Source organism: Branchiostoma lanceolatum, chromosome 3 (assembly GCF_035083965.1).
Source record: "Branchiostoma lanceolatum isolate klBraLanc5 chromosome 3, klBraLanc5.hap2, whole genome shotgun sequence".
Lineage (NCBI taxonomy): Eukaryota > Metazoa > Chordata > Leptocardii > Amphioxiformes > Branchiostomatidae > Branchiostoma > Branchiostoma lanceolatum.
The window spans coordinates 951,010-971,776 of record NC_089724.1 but is presented as its reverse complement, the minus strand read 5'-3'; the positions used below and the strand labels follow the sequence as shown (position 1 = coordinate 971,776).

The 20,767-nt window shown below is 43.6% G+C and overlaps 1 protein-coding gene across 7 annotated transcripts in view; it reads right to left on the bottom strand.

Annotated features, from left to right (window-relative positions):
- Nucleotides 1–20,767, bottom strand: part of LOC136429626 (paired box protein Pax-6-like) — a 94,941-nt gene that overhangs the window by 9,233 nt on the left and 64,941 nt on the right. For all 7 annotated transcript variants that reach the window (XM_066419537.1, XM_066419541.1, XM_066419534.1 and 4 more), the window contains 3 exons: nt 19,196–19,361; nt 17,061–17,241; nt 6,485–6,695 (listed from right to left, as the gene is read on the bottom strand). In XM_066419537.1, the coding sequence (XP_066275634.1) occupies nt 6,485–6,695; nt 17,061–17,241; nt 19,196–19,361 (558 nt within the window). The remainder of the gene's footprint in view (nt 1–6,484; nt 6,696–17,060; nt 17,242–19,195; nt 19,362–20,767) is intronic.

The window sequence follows — 20,767 nt, the reverse complement described above, 5'->3', positions numbered from 1 at the left end:
TACGTGGAAAAGGCACTTGATTGCTTTTGCTATCTATATTCGTCCTTTGCCTCCCTTTTGCTGTAAACTCGATAAATCCAGCATGTCTTCCAAGTTTTGCTTTGTCATTTTTTTTCTCTCGCAGTTAGACTTGATGCACCGATATGTAAAGCGGCATGCGCATGAAGCAACGACTTGCAAGCTAAGGGCTAAGGACATCTACACAGTTTAGACGTTTAAAGTGATTCCAGAATAACGGATGCTTTAGGTTTGTACTATGTTGTAACCGTCCTTTTTTGATACAGTGATCAGAATGAAACAAAACAGATGCTTTTGCTTTAGTATTTGTACCATCTTATAACTAACTGTTTAATTTTGATACAGTGAGCAGAATGAAACAAAAGTTAAATTTGTGTATAAACAAAGGCCCCGTTAAAGGTTCATGCCATAGCCTAGTAGGAGGTCTCCTCTGCTTATCCCGTAATCATGCCCTCGGTGTAAGCGTCTATCTGCCCAAAATGAGGGGCTGAGGGAAACAAAGTAATCAATTTTCTCGGTAGTTATTAGCAGAATGGCCCATAGGGCGGACCGTGCGGCTCAAAGGGGCGCCGCTGCAGTAATGAGGGATTCCGCCTGAGGCGCTTCGGCACGACTGGATGGTGAGGGTCATACGTCGGGATGACAGGCAAGGGTCGATATGTTCTGCCATGTTTCAGTTTTTCAGGTGTGTCATTTTCGCGAATAGAATGCAGTGGCATACTTTTAACAGGCGTTTGTAGATTCCTTTGTTCGTCCGTTCGTCTATTAGCGACATATTGTTACTGTCAGTTACTAGGTGTCCTAAGTTAGCCTAATTGAATGATACGGAGACTGACCAAAATGTTATGAGTAAGCAGAGGTCATGAACAAACTATTAAGATTTGAGGGAAATGTTCTATTTCCCCTTCGCAAACTTCTCTGAGATTTTGATCTGTGAAAACTCGATAATCATCAACATGAATCGTCCCATTGTCCGTCCTTTGTTGGTATGTCAGTCCACACATGCGCCCTGGAGGCGCGGGCCCCGGATGACGAAGTGGAAAAGGTCAGAGGTCGTAGCCGACAGACAAGTCGGGCTTAATTACCCATATAGTGTCCATTGTGCGCAGCTAATCGGTCGAGAGATCTACCAAGGTTTTCTGGTGAACACAATTGCACTCAAAGAACGTTGCTGAGACTCGAAATAGCAAGGCAGATACCATAGTTTTGGCAAGTGGTTGGCTTTGAAGATTTCTATACAACATTTAAAGGGCTTTTTTCTAAGAAGAAAACATTTCAAGATTAGTGATAATGATAAAGGATGTTTTGGTCCAATTTGGTTCTCTTTCCTGTAAGTTTGATTTGAGAAGCGCGTCCAGCTTCAACACCCTCCAGTGGCGCATGTCATCCCGAAATATTTACACAGCTATCCCCCAGAAATTAGCTGGGACTCGGCTCGCGTATCCCTGGCTAATGATTTTTGAAGCCCGGGCTTATCTCCGCTATTGTGGGCCGGTGCCTTTGTGTTGCCGGCGCTTTGGGCGACACTTTCCGCCCAAAAGCCGACGTTAAACACCTAATGGCCTCCGGGTCCGGGGTGTTACCGCCCGCCCCGGCAGTCCACGCCTCGCGCCTGACATTTACAGCGAGCCGGCTCAACCGCCGAGTCCGCGGAGAGTCGCCTGAACAGTTTCCCTCGGTGTTGTTGTTGGATGAGTTAGAATCGCTCGTCTGCTTCATGTGTCAATCATAACGACGTCATCTGCAGGTGCCATGGCAACAAGCCCGCGATCAAAGGCACCGGCGAAGCGGGTACAAGCCCGGCGCGCAGGCTGTAATCTCTGTCGTTCCCCCGGACTCTGTGTCGCTATTCCCGGGAAATCGCCGCGGAAAGCATCGCAGGGCCGCGCGGGGAGAAAGCCGCTTTTAAAATTCAATTTTCTCCGTCGGTGGGTCCGAAGAGCCGCTGATCTCGGTGGTCGGTAATCCCCTTACAGTTTTTACACCAATTATGTCCACCGGCTGAACTGATAAGATCGCAGGATCTTAAAGAGAAACTTTCTACACGCCGCCTTTTCTTTTCCGTGGTAAGGTACCGACAAGCAATTTCAACGAAACACTTTCAGTGAGTATTGCATATAGAAACTTCCCTTGTGAATCCCGTTTGGTGGTTCTTTTGTGAAAGGATAGAAATAAACGAAGAGGAAAAGACGTCAGGACGAAGTAGGTTTTAGCGAGTTTTGGTACAGGTTTGGGCCAGTTTCAGTAACCCAAGCGGCTTGAAAAAGAAAACTACTGCAAAAACTCAATTGGGTCAAACCTTTGCTTGTCTTAAAAATAAAGTCATCTAGTTTTATTGATATCAATTGGACTAATGCAAAATGGCGCTCTCAGCGGGTTGCTAAAGAAAGTTATGATGTAAACATAATGTGTAAAATAAATAAACTATTTTTCTTCCCTAAGTGTTTGCATTAATTGTGTCTACTGATCTGTGATGAGTGAATTTTCTTTGACACGACGGGTAGCTTCGATTGGTTTCACCAGAACTGTGAGCGGATAAGGAACACCCCCATTCCACTCGGACGGCGCTCTCACCGCGCTCTCTCTGCGACCTTAAATTTAACAGAGCGCTCAACGAATTTTATAGATAAAGAACGACTATTTGCGTGTTTTGTCGTCTTTTCAGCCATACTTTTACATTTGGCATGATATTTTCATTATGAAGTCAAGGGTTATACAAATTTAGGTCGCAGTGAAGTCGCAGTGAGAGCGCCGTCTAGTGGAATGGGGGTCTAATAGGTCCATGAAACCGACGAAAACATTCCAATCGGTTTGTGTTTCCACGGACCAATTTCGTGTTGTTGTTTTTTTGTCGTTTCTGTTGTTCCTCAGAACTTTCTTTAGATTGTGCTTTCACAACGCTTCAGTTTTTTTTTGTAGAATCGTGTATCTGGATGTTAAATTCCAAAATGGTGATGCCTTATGATGATATACTACTTTGATAATAGTTTTACGAATCGCCAAAAATAGTTACTCAAGAAACTGGATACAATTTTGAAACAGTCAGACGTTTCAGACAGCATCTACTGTCTTTCGTCAGTGTCTAACGATAGGCAGCTGTCTGAAACGTATCTTTACTACCTGGATGTCTAACCGTCATCAACGTAGTTTTACGAATCGTATACTGTTGTGTGACTAAAATAGAGGGAAATGTAAAAGCATGCACTGTGAACCCACGGGTAAACGCGCTCGTTAATGCCATCCCTAAACTGCACATTGTGCGATTGTGTGGATAGGTGCTAACTCTCCCTTAAACCCAGCTTAGAAGTCTGAACTCTCGCCATGCACGACGCGAGATTAGCTCAGGCAGGACCCCCTAGGAGATACCCTGTGGGCGTGATGAGGGGTCGGCCGTACGGAACGATAATGGAGATCCCCGTACTGATTACGGAACTGTCCTGGTCATCGCACAGAAAATCCTCAGACTTATCTAGACTCTGCTCTAAGAGATGTCAGAAATAAAGAAAGACTTTCCTAACGCGAAAGTTGACATTTCTTCCAGAAAATAACCAGTCTAAAGTTGTCGTTAAGATTTGAAAATAACCATGCACCTTGAATCATGTCATGCAAATGTGATAGCCAGATATGTCCATAACTATAGTTCAGACTTCATAACTACAAAACCTCTTTGTTATGACATGTAACGTCAGAATGTTTGAAAGACTTGCATGATACCAAATGAGATTGGAAATGACAAAAGTTCCAATGCATGTTTTTCTAGCATACGGTTCTTCACTTAACCACGTCGCATTACATAATGTCATGATGATAAGGTAATAAAGCAGTAAAGCACAGTATCTTATTGGAATATATGAAGTGTCCGTGTTAGGAAGAGTTATGGTATATTTAGACCTCCTACAATAGGCCCGGTAGTTCGCAATCACGCCATACCATACAGGGGTGTTGCCGCCGCGATAAATCAACGTCGCGCGGTTAATGTCAAATTTATGGGAAATGTGACGTTCATTTTCCCATCCCTGAAAGAACGGCGGCGGTAATGTCGAATATATCTTCATCATGCGTTACTAGAGACAGGGTCATTGTGAATTTCCCTGGTAGTGCGTGAATTTACGTTCAGCGCTGAATGCGCTACCTTGGGTTTGTAAAGCAGCATGTACACAAATGGTTTCGAGGCTTGCTTTGAAAAAATAAGTGAATAGATGAATGACTGAATGGATGGATGAACGGACGAAATAATGAACTGTTAATTTGTAGCAATATTATATCATAAAATTGCACGGATTTTATGATTTGTGCCAATTAAGTAAAGTGGCACAGTACGGTAGTGAATCAATGATAGGAATGACGATAACAAATACTACTGAATGTCTATTTTGGTCTTTCATTTTCATCGTTCTACTCGTGAATACACCGAAGCTCTTTTTGTAGTTACGTTACATTTTATTGTTTATTGTTTAATCAGTGTAATTTCTTTGCAAAACAGCTCGCTTGAAGTCTTAGCGTAAAGATTTCGTTTATTGCAATTTTCTTCAGTACGTATCATTCTCCTTATCATTGTATTCCATGAAGGCTAATTTTCAGTTTTGACTTTAGGTGAAAGACCGACGTAGTGCCAAATCCCGACTCAATTCATCATTTCGGATCTCTCCGCGTTGTAAAGATGCGAGCATCTCCCAGCATTCAGCAGGAAATATGAGGCTGTATCAGTCCGCGGCGTCTGATTGCTCGTTAATACGGAACAGTTTGTACCACTTTGGCCACACGTAACGGCAATTTGTACTGTATGATACCCCAACACCGGACAGTCTCCTGGCTTGGATCGATAACGATCCACACACGCAATTTTCTCTTCTGTTAATAAACACCGGTCTTTCATGGCGCGGCTGTCTCCGCATTTCCAGAAGATTCTGAGTTGTGTGACCTTGACATACTTGTCTATAAAGCAGTAAAAATGTTACGCATTCGGAGGGGGACTGAATGCCCTAAAACCATTAAGTTAGCCTACATTCCATTATTCTTATAGTATGTGAAGTAAGGTTTGACAGAAATGCAAAGCCAGTGCTTTTTTGTATGCTACACAAGGTGTATTGAGTTTTGTTCCTAGATCGAAAAACATACTTGACTTAGATTAACTGTTGGGCTTGTTTCTTTGTTTGTTTGTTTCTTTCTTTCTTTAGATACGCATGTGGGCCAAGGCTAGGTTTTCCTAAATTTTGTCTGACGATGTGCCTACGTTCCAAGATTAAAATATTGATGATTGTTGTGATATACATCATCCACATCATCCACAGGAGAACTTTTCCTTGCGAAAACAACGGTTCTGTCACTCCCGATATCTCTCGCGTGTTCTCGCCGTCACTTCCTGTCAACTCTCGCGTGAGCTCGTTATTTCTGTCCCGTTCTGAAGGCGGCAAGCCTTTCTTCTGTCGGAGTCTCCTTTGTCTCTCCGTCTTGGCTTGTCTCAGAGTTAACTCGCAGTGACGAGCGCGGGGGAACGCGCACCCGGCACGCGCAGATAATTAGCTCCGGGATGGGTCCGCCGGGAGCCCGCTGGGGGCCCGCTGGGAGCCCGGTGTAATAACGGAAAGGGCACGACTTTATTACGGAAAATGAGCGGGTCGTGTAGGGGTCTCGGGAGGGAAAACTCGGCGCACAATGCGGATAAATCACAGACCTGTTTGTCAGAACTTGTTTTTCACGACGCGTAATTTCATCAGGAAGAAAGAGATGTTGTTGAGGCTTTTAACTCGATAATGTCATATTTTGAAGGGTGATATATGAATCGGCTGTCCCCAGGTACAAAGATAGAGACTTAATTTGACGCCTTCCTGGGTGTGATAGAGTGAGTAGTATGCAATTCTGTTTTGCACACATTTTTGTCAACGTTCACAGACAAAAAATATCGACCGAAGCTGCCGCACAAAACCCGTTATATTTCCACGTATACGGCAGTCAACTGTGCATTGTTCATGAACTTCATCTGAATCGCGCTGAATGAACGAGTGACAATATGGCTTTAAAGCAGCGCTCCTAACTTTGTTATTATTTTGGAATACACGTTTGTCACAATGCCCTATTTTACTAGACGGCGATCACGCTGCGATCTCGCTGCGACCTAAATTGGATCAGTGTAACTCATGATGTCATAAGTTGAATATCACACAGAATGTTAAAGAATGACTGAAAAGACAGCAAAACACACAAAGCGTAAGAAGATTTGTTTTTTTATCTAATCTATGAAATTCGTTGAGCGCTCTGTCAAATGTTAGGTCGCAGCGCGGGCGCAGCCCTTGTGGGATGTTGATATAAGGCAACGCTGGGAGAATATAAACAACGGTGTAAAGTTTATCCACGATTGGAAAGAAGCGCATTCTACAAACCGCGTTGAACAAATTCCAGTTTCACGTTTGGAATAAAGCGCCTTCTACAATATTCGTTCACAAATTTATTTTCTATTTCCACTGACCTTCTTTCTTGGTGGTGACGTTTCCGTTTGTCTGCGGTGGCGGCGCGCCCGCGGTGGCTGGTGGGTAGGGCCAGGGTCCCGGATGTGGCCAGGCGTTGCCGTTGAGGAGGCGGAGCTTCTCCAGCATCTGCGGGTCGGCGCTCTGCAGGCTCTGCAGCGTGTTCTTCTCCCCGCTGGCCAGGTTCCGCAGCACGCGGTTAATGGATGATACCTGTGAGAAAAAAACACCCTTCATTAACTCAAGACAACCCCGCTAGCAAGGTTCCGCAGCACGCGGTTAATGGAGGAAACCTGCGAGAAAAAAAACACCCTTCATTAACTCAAGACAACCCAACTAGCAAGGTTCCGCAGCACGCGGCTAATGGAGGAAACCTGCGAGAAAAAAAACACCCTTCATTAACTCAAGACAACCCAACTAGCAAGGTTCCGCAGCACGCGGTAGATGGATGAAACCTGCGATAGAAAATACACCTTTCATCAATTCAGGACATTGATTCTATCAAAGGAAACCTAAGCAATATTTGGGCCCGAAAATCGGATTTTGAAAGCCAATTTATTACGTCATTTCTATACATAATTAGTTCAAGCAACACTATCACAATGTATAGTGACGGGCTCCGTAGCCGCGGCTAATAGATGAAACCTGCGAGAAAAAACACCCTTCATAAAGTCAAGACAATGACAGTAACTCAAACCTCTTGATAAAATGTTGAAACAGTCACTGTTTGATGAAAGTTTCAAAATGTTATCCATTGTTTGAGTAACTGTTCTTGGCGTTTCTTATTACCTGGATGTCTAACCTTCATCAACGTAATGATTCTATTAACTCAAAGGAAACTGACAGCTTAGCGGTTAACAAGGGTAAAATCGAAAAGAGCGAAATACTGATGGCCGGAAGAGAAAATGCATTTAAGAAATTCTTACGTCTCGTTTCTTCACTCAAAAATGATTAGCGGAAACCATAAATTCAATTATCATAACGTTAGCGAAAAAACAAAACGAAAATAAGAAAGCAGGCACGAATACCACACGATAAAATACCAAACGAAGCTCTGAACCAGTTACGCTGAAAAACGGGTAGGCTTAAACACAAGGCGATGAGAACTTCTACGCATTCAAGCTGAGCGGCACGAAAATAATCAACCAGACACACGCGAATAGATAACAATCGCATCCAGATACGCAGACACAAAAACGAATCAGATTGACAAGTTATCAAGCTAATTTTCGTATACAAATTTCTTGTGGTTGTCGCAAAAGGAAGACGAGAAAATTGGCTAAGACTTGCGGTAGACTGCGCCGCAGCCGTGCGATGATGACGACAATCAAACATGAACATTTGACAAACGCAGAACAGAGAAACGTGTTACAGAGAAAATTCGTCTATAGAATAAAGTATGAAGAAAAAAATTGAAGTAACCTTCGGTGAACGGTCCATAGCTAGCGGCAGTGAGAAAAATGTCCCACTTGAGAAGATGTTTCAAAAAAATTAAAATTCTCTTCCTATCTGACGCTAGACCCAATCCGTCCACAATGTGTTCACGGATCGGTGTATCCGGTAGAGTGAAATGACACAGAAGTCATAATCAGCGAAATGGATTTTGACTTTTGTTTCACTGCACTCTAATGAACAAACCTTTCTATCCATGAACACATTATGGACCAGTTTATTGTGACATGTTACAACTAATGTGCTTCAATAGACAATTGTGAGGCGAGCACTTTCTGAAAATTGATGGTTTATTAGCTCACTCGACTTAAACATAACAGCGCTCAAAAAGAATAGGGAATCCAACTTGCTTTCACGGTTAACAATCCATATCTTAACCACTTCACGCTGCGCAAGCGAACCATCGAAATGTGAAAAGAGCCATATTTCTGTGACAGAGATGCTCTTGCCCTGGGATTAAGCATGCGTTAATGGTGAGATTAAGGCTGTTATTAGTCGTACAAATCAGGCAAATGTGACATTTTTACAGGCGGGAACACAATAGAAGCTAGCGCTTACAACAGCGACAGCGCCAGGCGGGATGCACGGTCCGATATCCCGGGAGGAACGGTGTAGACGTCCTGATCACCAGTCTCCCCCCTTCATTAACGAATAAAACCCCACAAAGACACTCCACATTCATCACGATACACTTAAAAAATCCTTCAGTAACATTTCAGCTTGAAGAGGGTTTTTTTCTAGAACTACTCGTCCGGTTTTGGCGGATGAAATCGTTGCGTTCCGCCGCGTGTGTCTGGCGGCGCGCACAGAGATAAATGCCTCAGCGGGGAGTTACGGGCTCTGACCAACCCACTGAACCAAAGAAAACCTTACGCTTATGAATAAGATGTACGTAAAAGTAAAATAAGTGTTACAAACGTGAACTACACCTGGTTGAAACTGAGTGTTTTAAACCGGCTGAATTTCCTGTTGCAGCAGAGAAAGGAAAATGCCAGGTTGCGCACGAAGGAACTGCGCGTAATATCGAACAAGCTAATCGAGAAGTGCTGTTCTTAGAAAAAAAGGAAACAAAAAAAGGAAAAAAAAGGGAAAAAAAAGAAAACGTTACAGCAGGGAATACCTTTGTATCCGAGTTAATTTTACAAAAGGTGATGGATTTCGAGGAACGCAGAAGAAACCCCATTTTACGAAACGACGGGCAGGTATTTGTCAAACTGTTTGAATAAGGAAGAAAATACTATTTTTTTTTACGTTTTAATGTCTACCTGATCCAAATGGTATTTCATATTTTATGCTAAGAACGGTGTTTCTTTTTCCGCCAGTATGACTTACACATTCAATAAGCTTTGGGCTGCTACCGTGAAATCTACGCATGATTTCTTACTACAGTCACAGCCATGAAACAAAACGTTTTAACAAGAAATAACACCAAAGTCAGATGAATACTGTTACGTTGATTTTACGTGTTTGGTTTAAATTAATGATTCAAACAAAATGAAGTACTGTACAAAAAATGTCTACAGATGATCACCACAATGTTCGCTGAAAGCGTGACCGAAAGAATAATGTTGAGATACGCAACAAAAACACTCTCTAAAGAAAACGATCTACCGCAGTACAGACCAGCTGGTGCCACAATGGTGACAATCCACCCATAATTATCACATTTACTCAATTCATACCCGACTAAATCCTACGGTTTTACAGATTTCGATGCAAACGGTTTCCGTCTCAGCACGTAGGGAACGCCTTAAGCCGCGCATCACGCCCGTCCGTGGAACACTCTCACTTTCAAACGGTCGCATTACCTGATCCATCCTAGCGACAAGTCCAAGTGCCCAGCCCTTTCCTGGGTCCTGCTCTGAGTTGTTCTAGACGGAAAGTCGGGACACTGCGGCCCGGTGTGTGCCCATGTCCGCTCTAAAGCGCGCGGGCGCCGTTCGGGAGTTTTGTACCGTGAGAAGCGTGACGTGCCCAGTGGTGTGATGTAATGCGTCCTGACGGGGCAGGCCGTCGGGCTGTGGCGGCGACACCGCCCGAGCCGAACCCCGCGACCTCCCGGTAACCAGCTGCCACGAAACACGTCGTCTTAACGACCCTCTGGTGGCTCCACCGGTCAGGACTTCTGGCCGCTTGAGCAGAATTAAGGGCGGCGAGATTACGCTAGACCTGCCACGACGCGCACGACATACGCCCTGCTTTGGAAAGTTCCGGTCCAGGCAAACCGAGCTAGCGAACGAACCTCCGGGAAAATATTCGCTTTTAAGCATAACTATTAGCTTCGTGCTATGTTAGCTTTTATTTCAATTATGACATTGTTTATCCTACTATAATAATGATGATTAGTTCGTTAACTTTGACTTCTACATCCATGCTGTGTAAAATCGGGGCGAGCATAGCTCAAGTCCGACAGGTTGCTTCCCTCCCAGCGCGCAATCTCCACTTGTCATTGTTCTCCCCTACAACAACATGTGTAAGATAAAATCATTGCTTCTATCAATCAAACCATTGACAGGAAAACAATGATTGTAGATATATTAGGGATCTGTGCGGTAACTTTCCGTTAGGAGACCATTTTTGAAGCAGATAAAATCGACATTGTTGTTTTCTAGGAACAAAGGAAAGCTTCTTTCGCTTCACCGTTAACAAAGTGAATTACAAAAGCAACGAAATTTGATAAAATGTTACAAATTTAGAGATATCTTTTAAATCAAGCATTAGAAGGAGGATTTGTGATGTATTTTATGGCTTTTCAAAGTGAAGCGTCTGTATTTTGTACAGTTTGTGATGCGAAATCGGCAGGACGTTTCTGAACGACCGTACACATCACCGACGCTATCCGCAACGAATAAACGTTAACCGGGTTGATAGAAATATCGACACTTATTCTACATTTTGGCGCCTAGGATTCTTGGTTCATGAAAATATCAAGCCGCAACCTGCAACAAGCTCATCTGATGTAGTCAATGCTCGTGCCGCGCCTTCTTCAGCGGAAGGGAGCAAGGAGGCAAGAACAGTTTTGTCGCCAAAAACATGAACATATTTTGTAGCATCCACATTCTCCTGTGGTAATATCCCGAACCATCGAAGTTTTCGATTCTAAAATGTATTTCTTAAGTTCCTATAAAGTGCATATTTGTTTGTTGGCAGCTCGTTGTACCTGAGTACCTAACACATATAACTTAGCATCCTCGCCTTCTCCCGCTGAAGAATCTACCTTTCGTACCCGCCTCCCTCCCAGCGGGCTGTTCCCGAGAGCGCGCTACCCTGCGGCGAAAACGCTTTTATTTTTCAATTCGCGGCTGCTTCCGTGAAATGCGCGGATGGAACGCCGGGGAATAGCACACGGACTCACATATTGGAGAAATGGAACTTCATTAAAACTATTCCGGCAGGAGCGTTGACTCCACACGGAATGTATATGACGCACGGCGGGTGGGAATAGGTTAGAATAAATCTGAATTGAAATTGAAAATACAGAAGTAGACGTTCCACTATCTTTGCACGGTCTTGGAATTAACGAAAATGGTCTTTATATCATACAATAGAGGGTATTTTTCAACACTATAGAGATTTTATGGAATGAGCTTCTTTAAAACGTTTTGCAAAGAGTTTTACCAACCTCCTACGGACACGATAAAAAGAATAAAAACATGAACTGCTGACAGCGATCCTTTTGTAAAATGGAAAAAGTCAGTTTGTAGAACGTGATGTAGATGCTATCCATTGGATAGAACTTCAATACCGTGGATCACCCCATACGCATGTACGAACAGAAATATTTGATGCTTCTGAAATGTTATGAAAAGGACTTTAGAATGTTTCTCAATTCACACGGACCTCTGGAAGCCTCACATGGAAACGATTGGAACAAAATTATGATTCTTTCAGCGCTCGTTTCATAAAACAGTGTTTTGTATAATATATGATTGTGTACATGTTGTCTTTTGGATGGAGTTTCAAAGTGGAGGATCACCCAATAGTCATGTACTAGCAGCCACATGCAATACTGTTGATCTGTAGTGAACTGGACTATAGAATGGTTCACAATTCACATTGACTAGCATGGGAATAATCAGAACGAAATATATTTGCTGTTTTCATGCTTGTTTTGTAAAACAAATGGATTAAAAACGCCGTTATTAGCGGCTTGTCTTTTGGAAAGAATTTTAGTACTGTGGTACACCCCATACGCATGTAGGAGCAGCGCTGTATGATGTGTCCTGAGCGAGTTGAGGAATTTTCTTCACCACATCGCGGAGATCTAGGCACGTGAAAAGGTAGTTTCCCCAATTTTCAGTGGTATCCCTGTCTGCTATGCCCCAGAATTAGCCTCTACCAGGCTCCAGAGGCGACTGGAAAGAGTAGAAATCGGCCCAATAGACAGAAAAACATGCAAGAGGAGTTAATTTGCTATAGGGGTACAGTTTGCATATTGGACCCTCTCTCCGTAGCCTACTCCCTTAGCATACTATTTACTGTATTTTGCCAATTTCTACTATTTTCCAGGCGTCCTCAAGGCATGGTAGTGGCTTCTCCAGCATGACAAATATTACTCTCCAAGCAGAGGAGTGGGTCCGGCAGGTTTTTGGCGTGTTTTTAGGCGTTTTTGTCGGGCTATCTACTTTGTCATGGTTTCTTTGTCTCTATAACCCACAAAGAAAAAGAAACCATGACAAAGTAGATAGCCCGACAAAAACGCCTAAAAACACGCCAAAAACCTGCCGGACCCACTCCTCTGCTTGGAGAGTAGACAAATATGACATCTCCCCGGATCAGCTCGGAGTGCCTACTCTCCAAGCAGAGCTAGGGTTTCGGCTGGTTTTTAACGTGTTTTTAGGCGTTTTTGTCATGCCTTCTACTTTGTCATCGTTTTTGTTGTGTCGCAAACCCAAGCACAACAAAAACGATGACAAAGTAGAAGGCATGACAAAAACGCCTAGAAACACGTTAAAAACCAGCCGAAACCCTAGCTCTGCTTGGAGAGTAGGAGTGCCCTGATGGCCGCACAAGAGCCCCCCGAGGATCGTGTCGCCGCGCCGCCCGCTGGGAGCGGACCTTTCCGGGCTCATTTGCTCAGCAATATAGAAATCAACAAAGGAGGACCAGCAAGGCGCCAGGAGGAGCCCTGCTCCACGCATACGGGTGATGGAACGGGCAGGAGCTGGGCTGAATTATATCGCGTTTAAACATACGAACAACATAAAGTCAAACTGTCGCCGTTCTATGAATACTCCTGGCCATTTTTGAAATCACTTTTAAACAGGTCTTTTTTGTCGTTTTCGTCAACACCAAGATGTAAAAGGGAAGGCGAAAACCACTCGTTAGACACTCGAGACGACATGTGGAACGAGTAGAAATACTGTGCCCTACGGATTACACATTCATTTTAACAAAATGTTATTCTAGAAACCGTTAGAAATGTAATGCTGGGTTTTACAATGGCTAACTGGCAGCATACAATATATTACAATAAACATGGAAAAAGATAAGAGTCGCATTTTTCTGAAAACCTTGTGTAGTTTTGTAAGCAAACAGTTACTGTGTTGTCCAAAACGAAAATGTGAAGTATCAGATAGTTATTTTATGCAGATACATTTACTAGATTCCTCCTTGATTTGCCCTTAACGCAAATATTGGGGGTTCTAGAATTTTTGCTACAGTTTTGTCTCAGCGAATATGAAAAGTACAGCTCGTAGTAAGAATTTGTTCTTCAAAATTTCCATATGCCAATGCAGATACATTAACAGGATTTCTCCCAAATTCAGGGGGTTCTAGTATTTTTGCTACACTTTTGTTTGTTTGTTTGTTTGTTTGTTTATTGAGATCTCCATTAGATTGTATGAGAAATATGGCTTGTGGTAAGAGTCTGTTCTTCTACATGCCAATGTTCCCGCTGCTCTCGCCGGGTTCTCTCCCAACATCGCGGCGCTGAGTGCGCGCCAGCCCGCCGCTTATTGAATCTAAGAACAGTATTATTTACTCCATGGAGAGGGCACGTCCGCTGATACACCCGGAATACAGTCTGGGAGCGGTTATTATCCTAATAATGTCCTGTCTAGGGAGTGGTTATTATGCTGATAATGCCCCGCCGATGGGGACCGCGCCGCTTCCGGTACAGACAGCGCTTTCCAAATATATGTTTTTATAAACGTAGAATAAATACTCTTTACAAGAAGTGTCGTTGAAGTGAAGAAGTTCACTGCTGTAACTACATGTTGTTGTTTTCGATGCTTGCATCTTGTCTTTGTTTCCGTGCCTATTTTTTTCTTGGTTTCGATACTTTACACATAGAGAGAGACTAATATGCGTTTACATCTAACTCCAACAAGGGGCTTATTCGCTTTACCACTGAACTATTTCCTAGAGGCTATGCATACAGGTCACATTGATTTAACATGTATCTAGTTTTAGTTGGACTGAACGCAGAACGCCATCGAATACATGATAAATCATTTGTTTAAAATACAGCTAAGGTCTGGATGTTAAGGCACCTGGATGGTTAATGTGTTTTCTAACCATTTATGTGTGTGTGGACTTAATTTCAGTTCGCCATTTTTCTCCCCCGCCTCGTAAAAAAAGGTCGGGGACACCTGCAATGTAAAAGGTGTCGTTCTTAACGAATTACATCCGGGAACTTAACACGTCGTTGACCACGCTGAGTGATTCGTTTGTAAATTCAAACTTGTCCGGGCGATCCATCCATCAACTCAACCGGGCGACTTACAGCACTGGCGATGGACGGTAACGTTTGGTGTTTCCCCTACACATGGTTCATTTTACACCCCGGTTCCACTAAAACGGCGCGTTCGCCCCGCGCTCTCTGCAACCTTAAATATAACAGAGCGCTCATCCGAATTTCATATTATTTTACTTTCACTTATCCTTTTTTTATTTTGTTGATACTCCAAATATGAAGTCAATGGTTACACAAATACGATTTATACTATTCTAGTACTTCTGAGGAGACTGTAATGTCCACGTGAGTTTTCTATCATATCAAAACCGACAAAGCCATTCTAAAACATGTTTTTCACCGGTAGTATTTATAAAGATTAGAAGCCTCTGCTGTACTAGGAGTTTCACCTGAGCACGTTCTGTTCCCTCCACACCTGTCCGGGCCGTTTTGTCAGCCCGGTGCTCCATGGGGACACATAAACCCCTTAATTTGTAGTGCAAACATACAAGGCGACTTAAAACGGCCATAAACTTGGTAGGTGGCGTCCAGTTGGGACAGAGCATTAGGGTGTGTGGTCTCAGGGGACTCTCAAAGCCACACGAAAAACGAAAATAAGCGAAACGTTTAGTCATCTAATTGACGCGTTTACTGCGATGGCGGGAATATGGACCATCATGGTTTATTTGCGGAGTAAAAGGGTTACGTTTTTCCTGTAATATAACAGAAGAGGTCTGCTTTGCAGTTTCGAGTTTTGAAAACATTTGTCAGATCTGTGCATTACAAACTAATGGCAAATGCGTGTACTACAAACTTATGGCAAATGTTTTCACATACAAATCTTAATAGACGTGCTTTTTTCTGAGCTAAATCGTTACTTCTCTATGATGTTGATATTCCTTACCGAACCGGAGCTACAGATGTCTGTATACTTAAATTTGCATCGCTTGACGAAATGGGTGTTCTTTGTCAAAAAACTGCATTACTTTCGTATTCTTAAATTTCTACCCGCTGTAGTTTTTCTATTGCGGCGTATTAACTGCTTATCTGTATCAACGCAGTTCGGAAATACTTAAGGCGTGTTTAGGGAGACGATGCATCGGATTAACCCCTTAAACATCATCACAATAAATCTTCCCTGCTGGTAGCGTGAAGCAGGGTGTGGATGTCGCAAATTGCCGTGCAGGTAATGTCGGTTGTTCCGTGCCGCTGTGTAATGAACGGTTTCCGCTCCGCACGTGCGCTTTTCCTCGCACCTGTCGGGAGAGCGTCTCGGACACCTACCCTTCAGGGACATCCCGAACCCTTAATTTCTAGTGTAAATATACAAGATGACTTTAAACGGCCGTAACCTTGGCGTAGGCGGTAGTTGACGCGCGTTTGGGACGAACTATTAAGGCATAAAAGTCGCTGGGGACTTTTACATTCGAGAAAAACGGAAGATAATTCTTGAAGCCGAGTCCTTCGATAGACTTAGTTATTGTGTTGGAAATATAAACGTTCAATTATTCCACTCTAACGTTTTACCTACAATGTGAATCGGATGTATAATTGGAGCGTTGTGTCTGGATAACGCGACTGAGAGGTCCTCCCTTTAAACCAATCGTCTGAGTACTCTTACCGACAGGAAATTTTCCTCAACTGTTGCCTGATTCACATTTTTCATCGAAGAGTAAATGGAGAGTACTCGATGAACGCAACCATACACCAGGACAGCAAACTGATGGAGGCTCCACGTCTTACATACTTAACGTGATTTTATTTCCGCCTTTATCTATTTTCGGGCCAGCAATCCTCAAAGAAATACAGCCATGGATTTTTCATCAATCCAGTTAGCTCAATGCCAAAATCCGGTAGAAATTAAGCTCCATCTAGCAAGGACGGTAGCAAACAGTAACTAACATTGGGAATGTTCTCATTCGCGCATGTGTCATATAGCAACAGACTTTGAACAAGTCAACAAGCAAAAACGTAATAGAATAAAAAGAACCGTTAAAAGAAACAAACCCTGGGGATGTTCACAAGTCACATTCGTGCAAATTATCCTATAGTGGCAGACTTAGAACAAGTCAACAAACAAAAATTAATGAAAACCGCTAAAACAAACAAAACAAAACGCCTGGGATGTTCTCAATCGTGGAAATATATCCTATAGAACCAGACTTCGAACAAGAAACAAATACTTATATAGAAAACACTAAAACAAACAAACAAAGCGTGGTACTTACGCTGGGGATGTTCTCGTTGGTGAAAATATATCCTATAGAACCAGACTTCGAACAAGAAACAAATACCTATATAGAAAACACTAAAACAAACAAACAAAGCGTGGTACTTACGCTGGGGATGTTCTCATTCGTGAAAATATATCCTATAGAACCAGACTTCGAACAATAAACAAATACTTATATAGAAAACACTAAAACAAAGAAACAAAGCGTGGTACTTACGCTGGGGATGTTCTCGTTGGTGCAGATGCCCTCTGACAGCAGTCTGTCCCGGATCTCCCAGGCGAAGATGGAGGGGCACTCCCGCTTGAACTGCGCGATCTTGGCGACCACCTCGGGCGTGGCTACCCGGGGCTTGGAGCCGCCGATGGCGCGGGGCCGGATCGACCCTGTCTCGTAGTACCTGCGGGGAGGAGGGAGAGACAGGCGCGCTGTAGGACCGCGCGGTCACTGGGTCGGCTTCGGCGCCCCTCTCACTGCACCCGCGGCACGCTGCGGCCGGTCGGATTGACAAAGCACTCAACGAATTTCATCGCCAAAAAACGAATCGTTTTAAGCTTTGTGTGTTTTGTTGTCTTTTTGGTGATACTTGTACGTTTTGGATGATGTTCCCATTAGAAAGTCAAGGGCAACACAAATCATGTTTAGGACGCAGCGACGCCGCCAGCGTGCCGCGGGTCCAGTGAGATGGGGGCTTTCGGTAGGCTCGTCGGGTGTTTTTTACGGTTTCATCATGCATGGATGGAGTTTTGAACGGCGTTGTGGATATTGTTTACGGACCAGCAAGTTTATTGGAAATAAATTTAGAAATGTAAAAACACATCATTTTTCAAGTACTTCCCGTCGATGATTTAGCACCTTGTCGAAGTTTTCTTACAAGCCAATAAATGGTATCATTTCTCTAAGAGTAGGTAATATTTTATTATCTGTGTTTTTATTTCGTGACCATAAAAACATGTTTTATTCTATGAACTTGGGTCATATTGGAAACAATAAGGCTATATTTGCACTAAGACTGTATTTCCTCATAACACAAGGAGATATCACGGGTAAAAATCATGTATTTGCTTTTTTTTCACGTTATCTGATCTTCCAAATGATAAACCAACCAAAACACTGTTTCCTTTGTGCTTCTGCAAAGTACTTATTCACTGAGTTGAACGTAGCCTTTTGAGATATTGCAGATATTTTTTAATGTCTTTTCGCCATCATCTGAAGGCTTAAATTCTATCGCATTTTGCATTTTTAGATCGTTGTATGGGATACACTACCTTCCCAGGATCTTGGACACGCTTGCTGTATAAACTACCTTCTTTGGTGCGTCTATCAGGAGCCAAATACGTTTCCAAAGTGCATCAATGTCTCATTTGAAGGCCTGAATACTTGGAATTTAGCATGCATGGGTTTAGCTTGCTGAAATACCGCAAGAAGGTTTATTTTTGTAGCATGTTTGTGCTTTAATGGATGCATTTATCTTTAAGGCTATCGCTTTTTTTTTTTTTTTGAGATCTTTGTATGGGATACACTACCTTCCCAGAATCTTGGACACGCACCCATTAGTGATACATGGAGTTTAGCATTAGGGAAGCTCGTTGAAATACCGCGAAAAGGTTATTTTTGTAGCATGCATGTGCTTCTTTATATTTTCTTTTCTATCGCATTTTGCATTTTTAGATCGTTGTATGGGATACACTACCTTCCCAGAATCTCGGACACGCTTGCTGTTTAAACTACCTTCTTTGGTGCGTCTATCAGGAGCCAAATATGTTTCCAAAGTGCATCAATGTCTCATTTGAAGGCTTTAATACTTGGAATTTAGCATGAGTTCATCTTGCTGAAATACCGCAAGAAGGTTTCTTTTTGTAGCATGTTTGTGCTTTAAAGGATGCATTTATCTTTAAGGCTATCGCTTTTTTTTTAGATCGTTGTATGGGATACACTACCTTCCCAGAATCTTGGACACGCACCCATTAGTGATACGTGGAGTTTAGCATTAGGGTAGCTTGTTGAAATACCGCGAAAAGGTTATTTTTGTAGCATGCATGTGCTTCTTTGTATTTATTTTCTATCGCATTTTGCATTTTCAGATCGTTGTATGGGATACACTACCTTCCCAGAATCTTGGACACGGTTGCTGTATAAACTACCTTCTTTGGTGCGTCTATCAGGAACCAAATATGTTTCCAAAGTGCATCAATGTCTCATTTGAAGGCTTTAATACTTGGAATTTAGCATGAGTTTAGCTTGCTGAAATACCGCAAGAAGGTTTCTTTTTGTAGCATGTTTGTGCTTTAATGGAGGCATTTATCTTTAAGGCTATCGCTTTTTTTTGTAGATCGTTGTATGGGATACACTACCTTCCCAGAATCTTGGACACGCACCCATTCGAGACCTGCAGAAGGCGGGAAATATCGCAGGGCCGCGCGCCCTGGTGCGCCAGCTCCACGATCTTCTGCCGCGTGGAATCGGGGAGCGGGCGGCCGTTCACGAACACGCCCCCGAGCTGGTTCACGCCGCTATGCCCTGCACCGGATAGAGCAAGACCGAGTCAGCCTCAGGCCAGGGGGGGGGGGGGGGGGGGGGTACAGAGGAGGGGGGACCCCCTAGACTGCTAGGGGGTTCCCCCACTGTTCTAGGAGGTATTTAGGATGATGAGAGGTTATCTGTGACTAGAGGGGTAACGGATAGAGCAAGACCGAGTCAGCCTCGGGCCAGGGGGGAGCACGGAGAGGGGGGACCCCCTAGACTGCCAGGGGGTTCTCCCACGGGGGGTTGGGTGTCTGTTCTAGGAGGTATTTAGGTGATGAGAGGTTATCTGTGAGTAGAGGGGTAACGGATAGAGCAAGACCGAGTCAGCCTCAGGCCAGGGGGGAGCACGGAGGAGGGGGGACCCCCTAGAGTGTGAGGGGGTTCCCCCGCCGAGGGGCCCCTGTTCCAGGAGGAGGTCGTTAGGACGATGAGGTTACCTCAGACTAGAAGAGCTACCCCTGTAAAAAATTAGAAGGGCTAAGGACGTCGAGGTTTAAAGCTAGAATAAGAAGATAGACGGGGGGACTACAGGAGGGGGTGCGTAGAAAAAAAAAGATGGATTGACGGAGTGTTAGAGAGGTTTAACATGAGGCTTCGATCTAGGCCAGGTCAGCTGTAGGAAGGGGTCAGTAGGGCAGAGTTGTAGGTGGGAATGGGTTTATCTCCTGCATCGTGTTGGAGATAAGCTGAGAGGCTGGCTCATGGCCTGGGCGGAGAGGATGTGCGGAGAGATAACAGATGAGAAGCGACAGATACGGGAGAAGTGGAGATGACAGCTTGTCTAACGGCGGAGTGGGTACGGGGAAATAACGTCAAGTGTAGTCTGATTGGGCAGGAAGGATGGTGAGAAGAGACAGGACCAGTTTGGGATAACTCGTGAGATAGGGGGTAAGGAACAAAGAGGTGGAAATATATGCGCTGAAATACGTGAAGACTGCAGAAAAAATACAGTAGAAATTTGGCAGTCAAGGATTTACAGGACGTATAGGTGACAAGGGTTTCGATAACGTAAAAATAGTTATGCCAGGAAAGGATGAGAGATGGACAGACTGAGGTTCTCAGTGAAATGAGATAGATGAAAAGGTCATCTAAAGGATGGTAGGTGAGGGCAATATTCAGATGCTATAGAGGAGTTTGTAGATGTCTGGTGGAACTACAGGTAACAGGGGGATCTTAAGAGTCTATAGAAGAGTTTGGAGATGTCTGGTGGAACTACAGGTAACAGGGGGATCTTAAGAAGATATAGAGAAGTTTGGAGATGTCTGGTGGAACTACAGGTAACAGGGGGATCTTAAGAGTCTATAGAGGAGTTTGGAGATGTCTGGTGGAACTACAGGTAACAGGGGGGATCTTAAGAAGCTATAGAGTAGCTTGGAGATGTCTGGTGGAACTACAGGTAA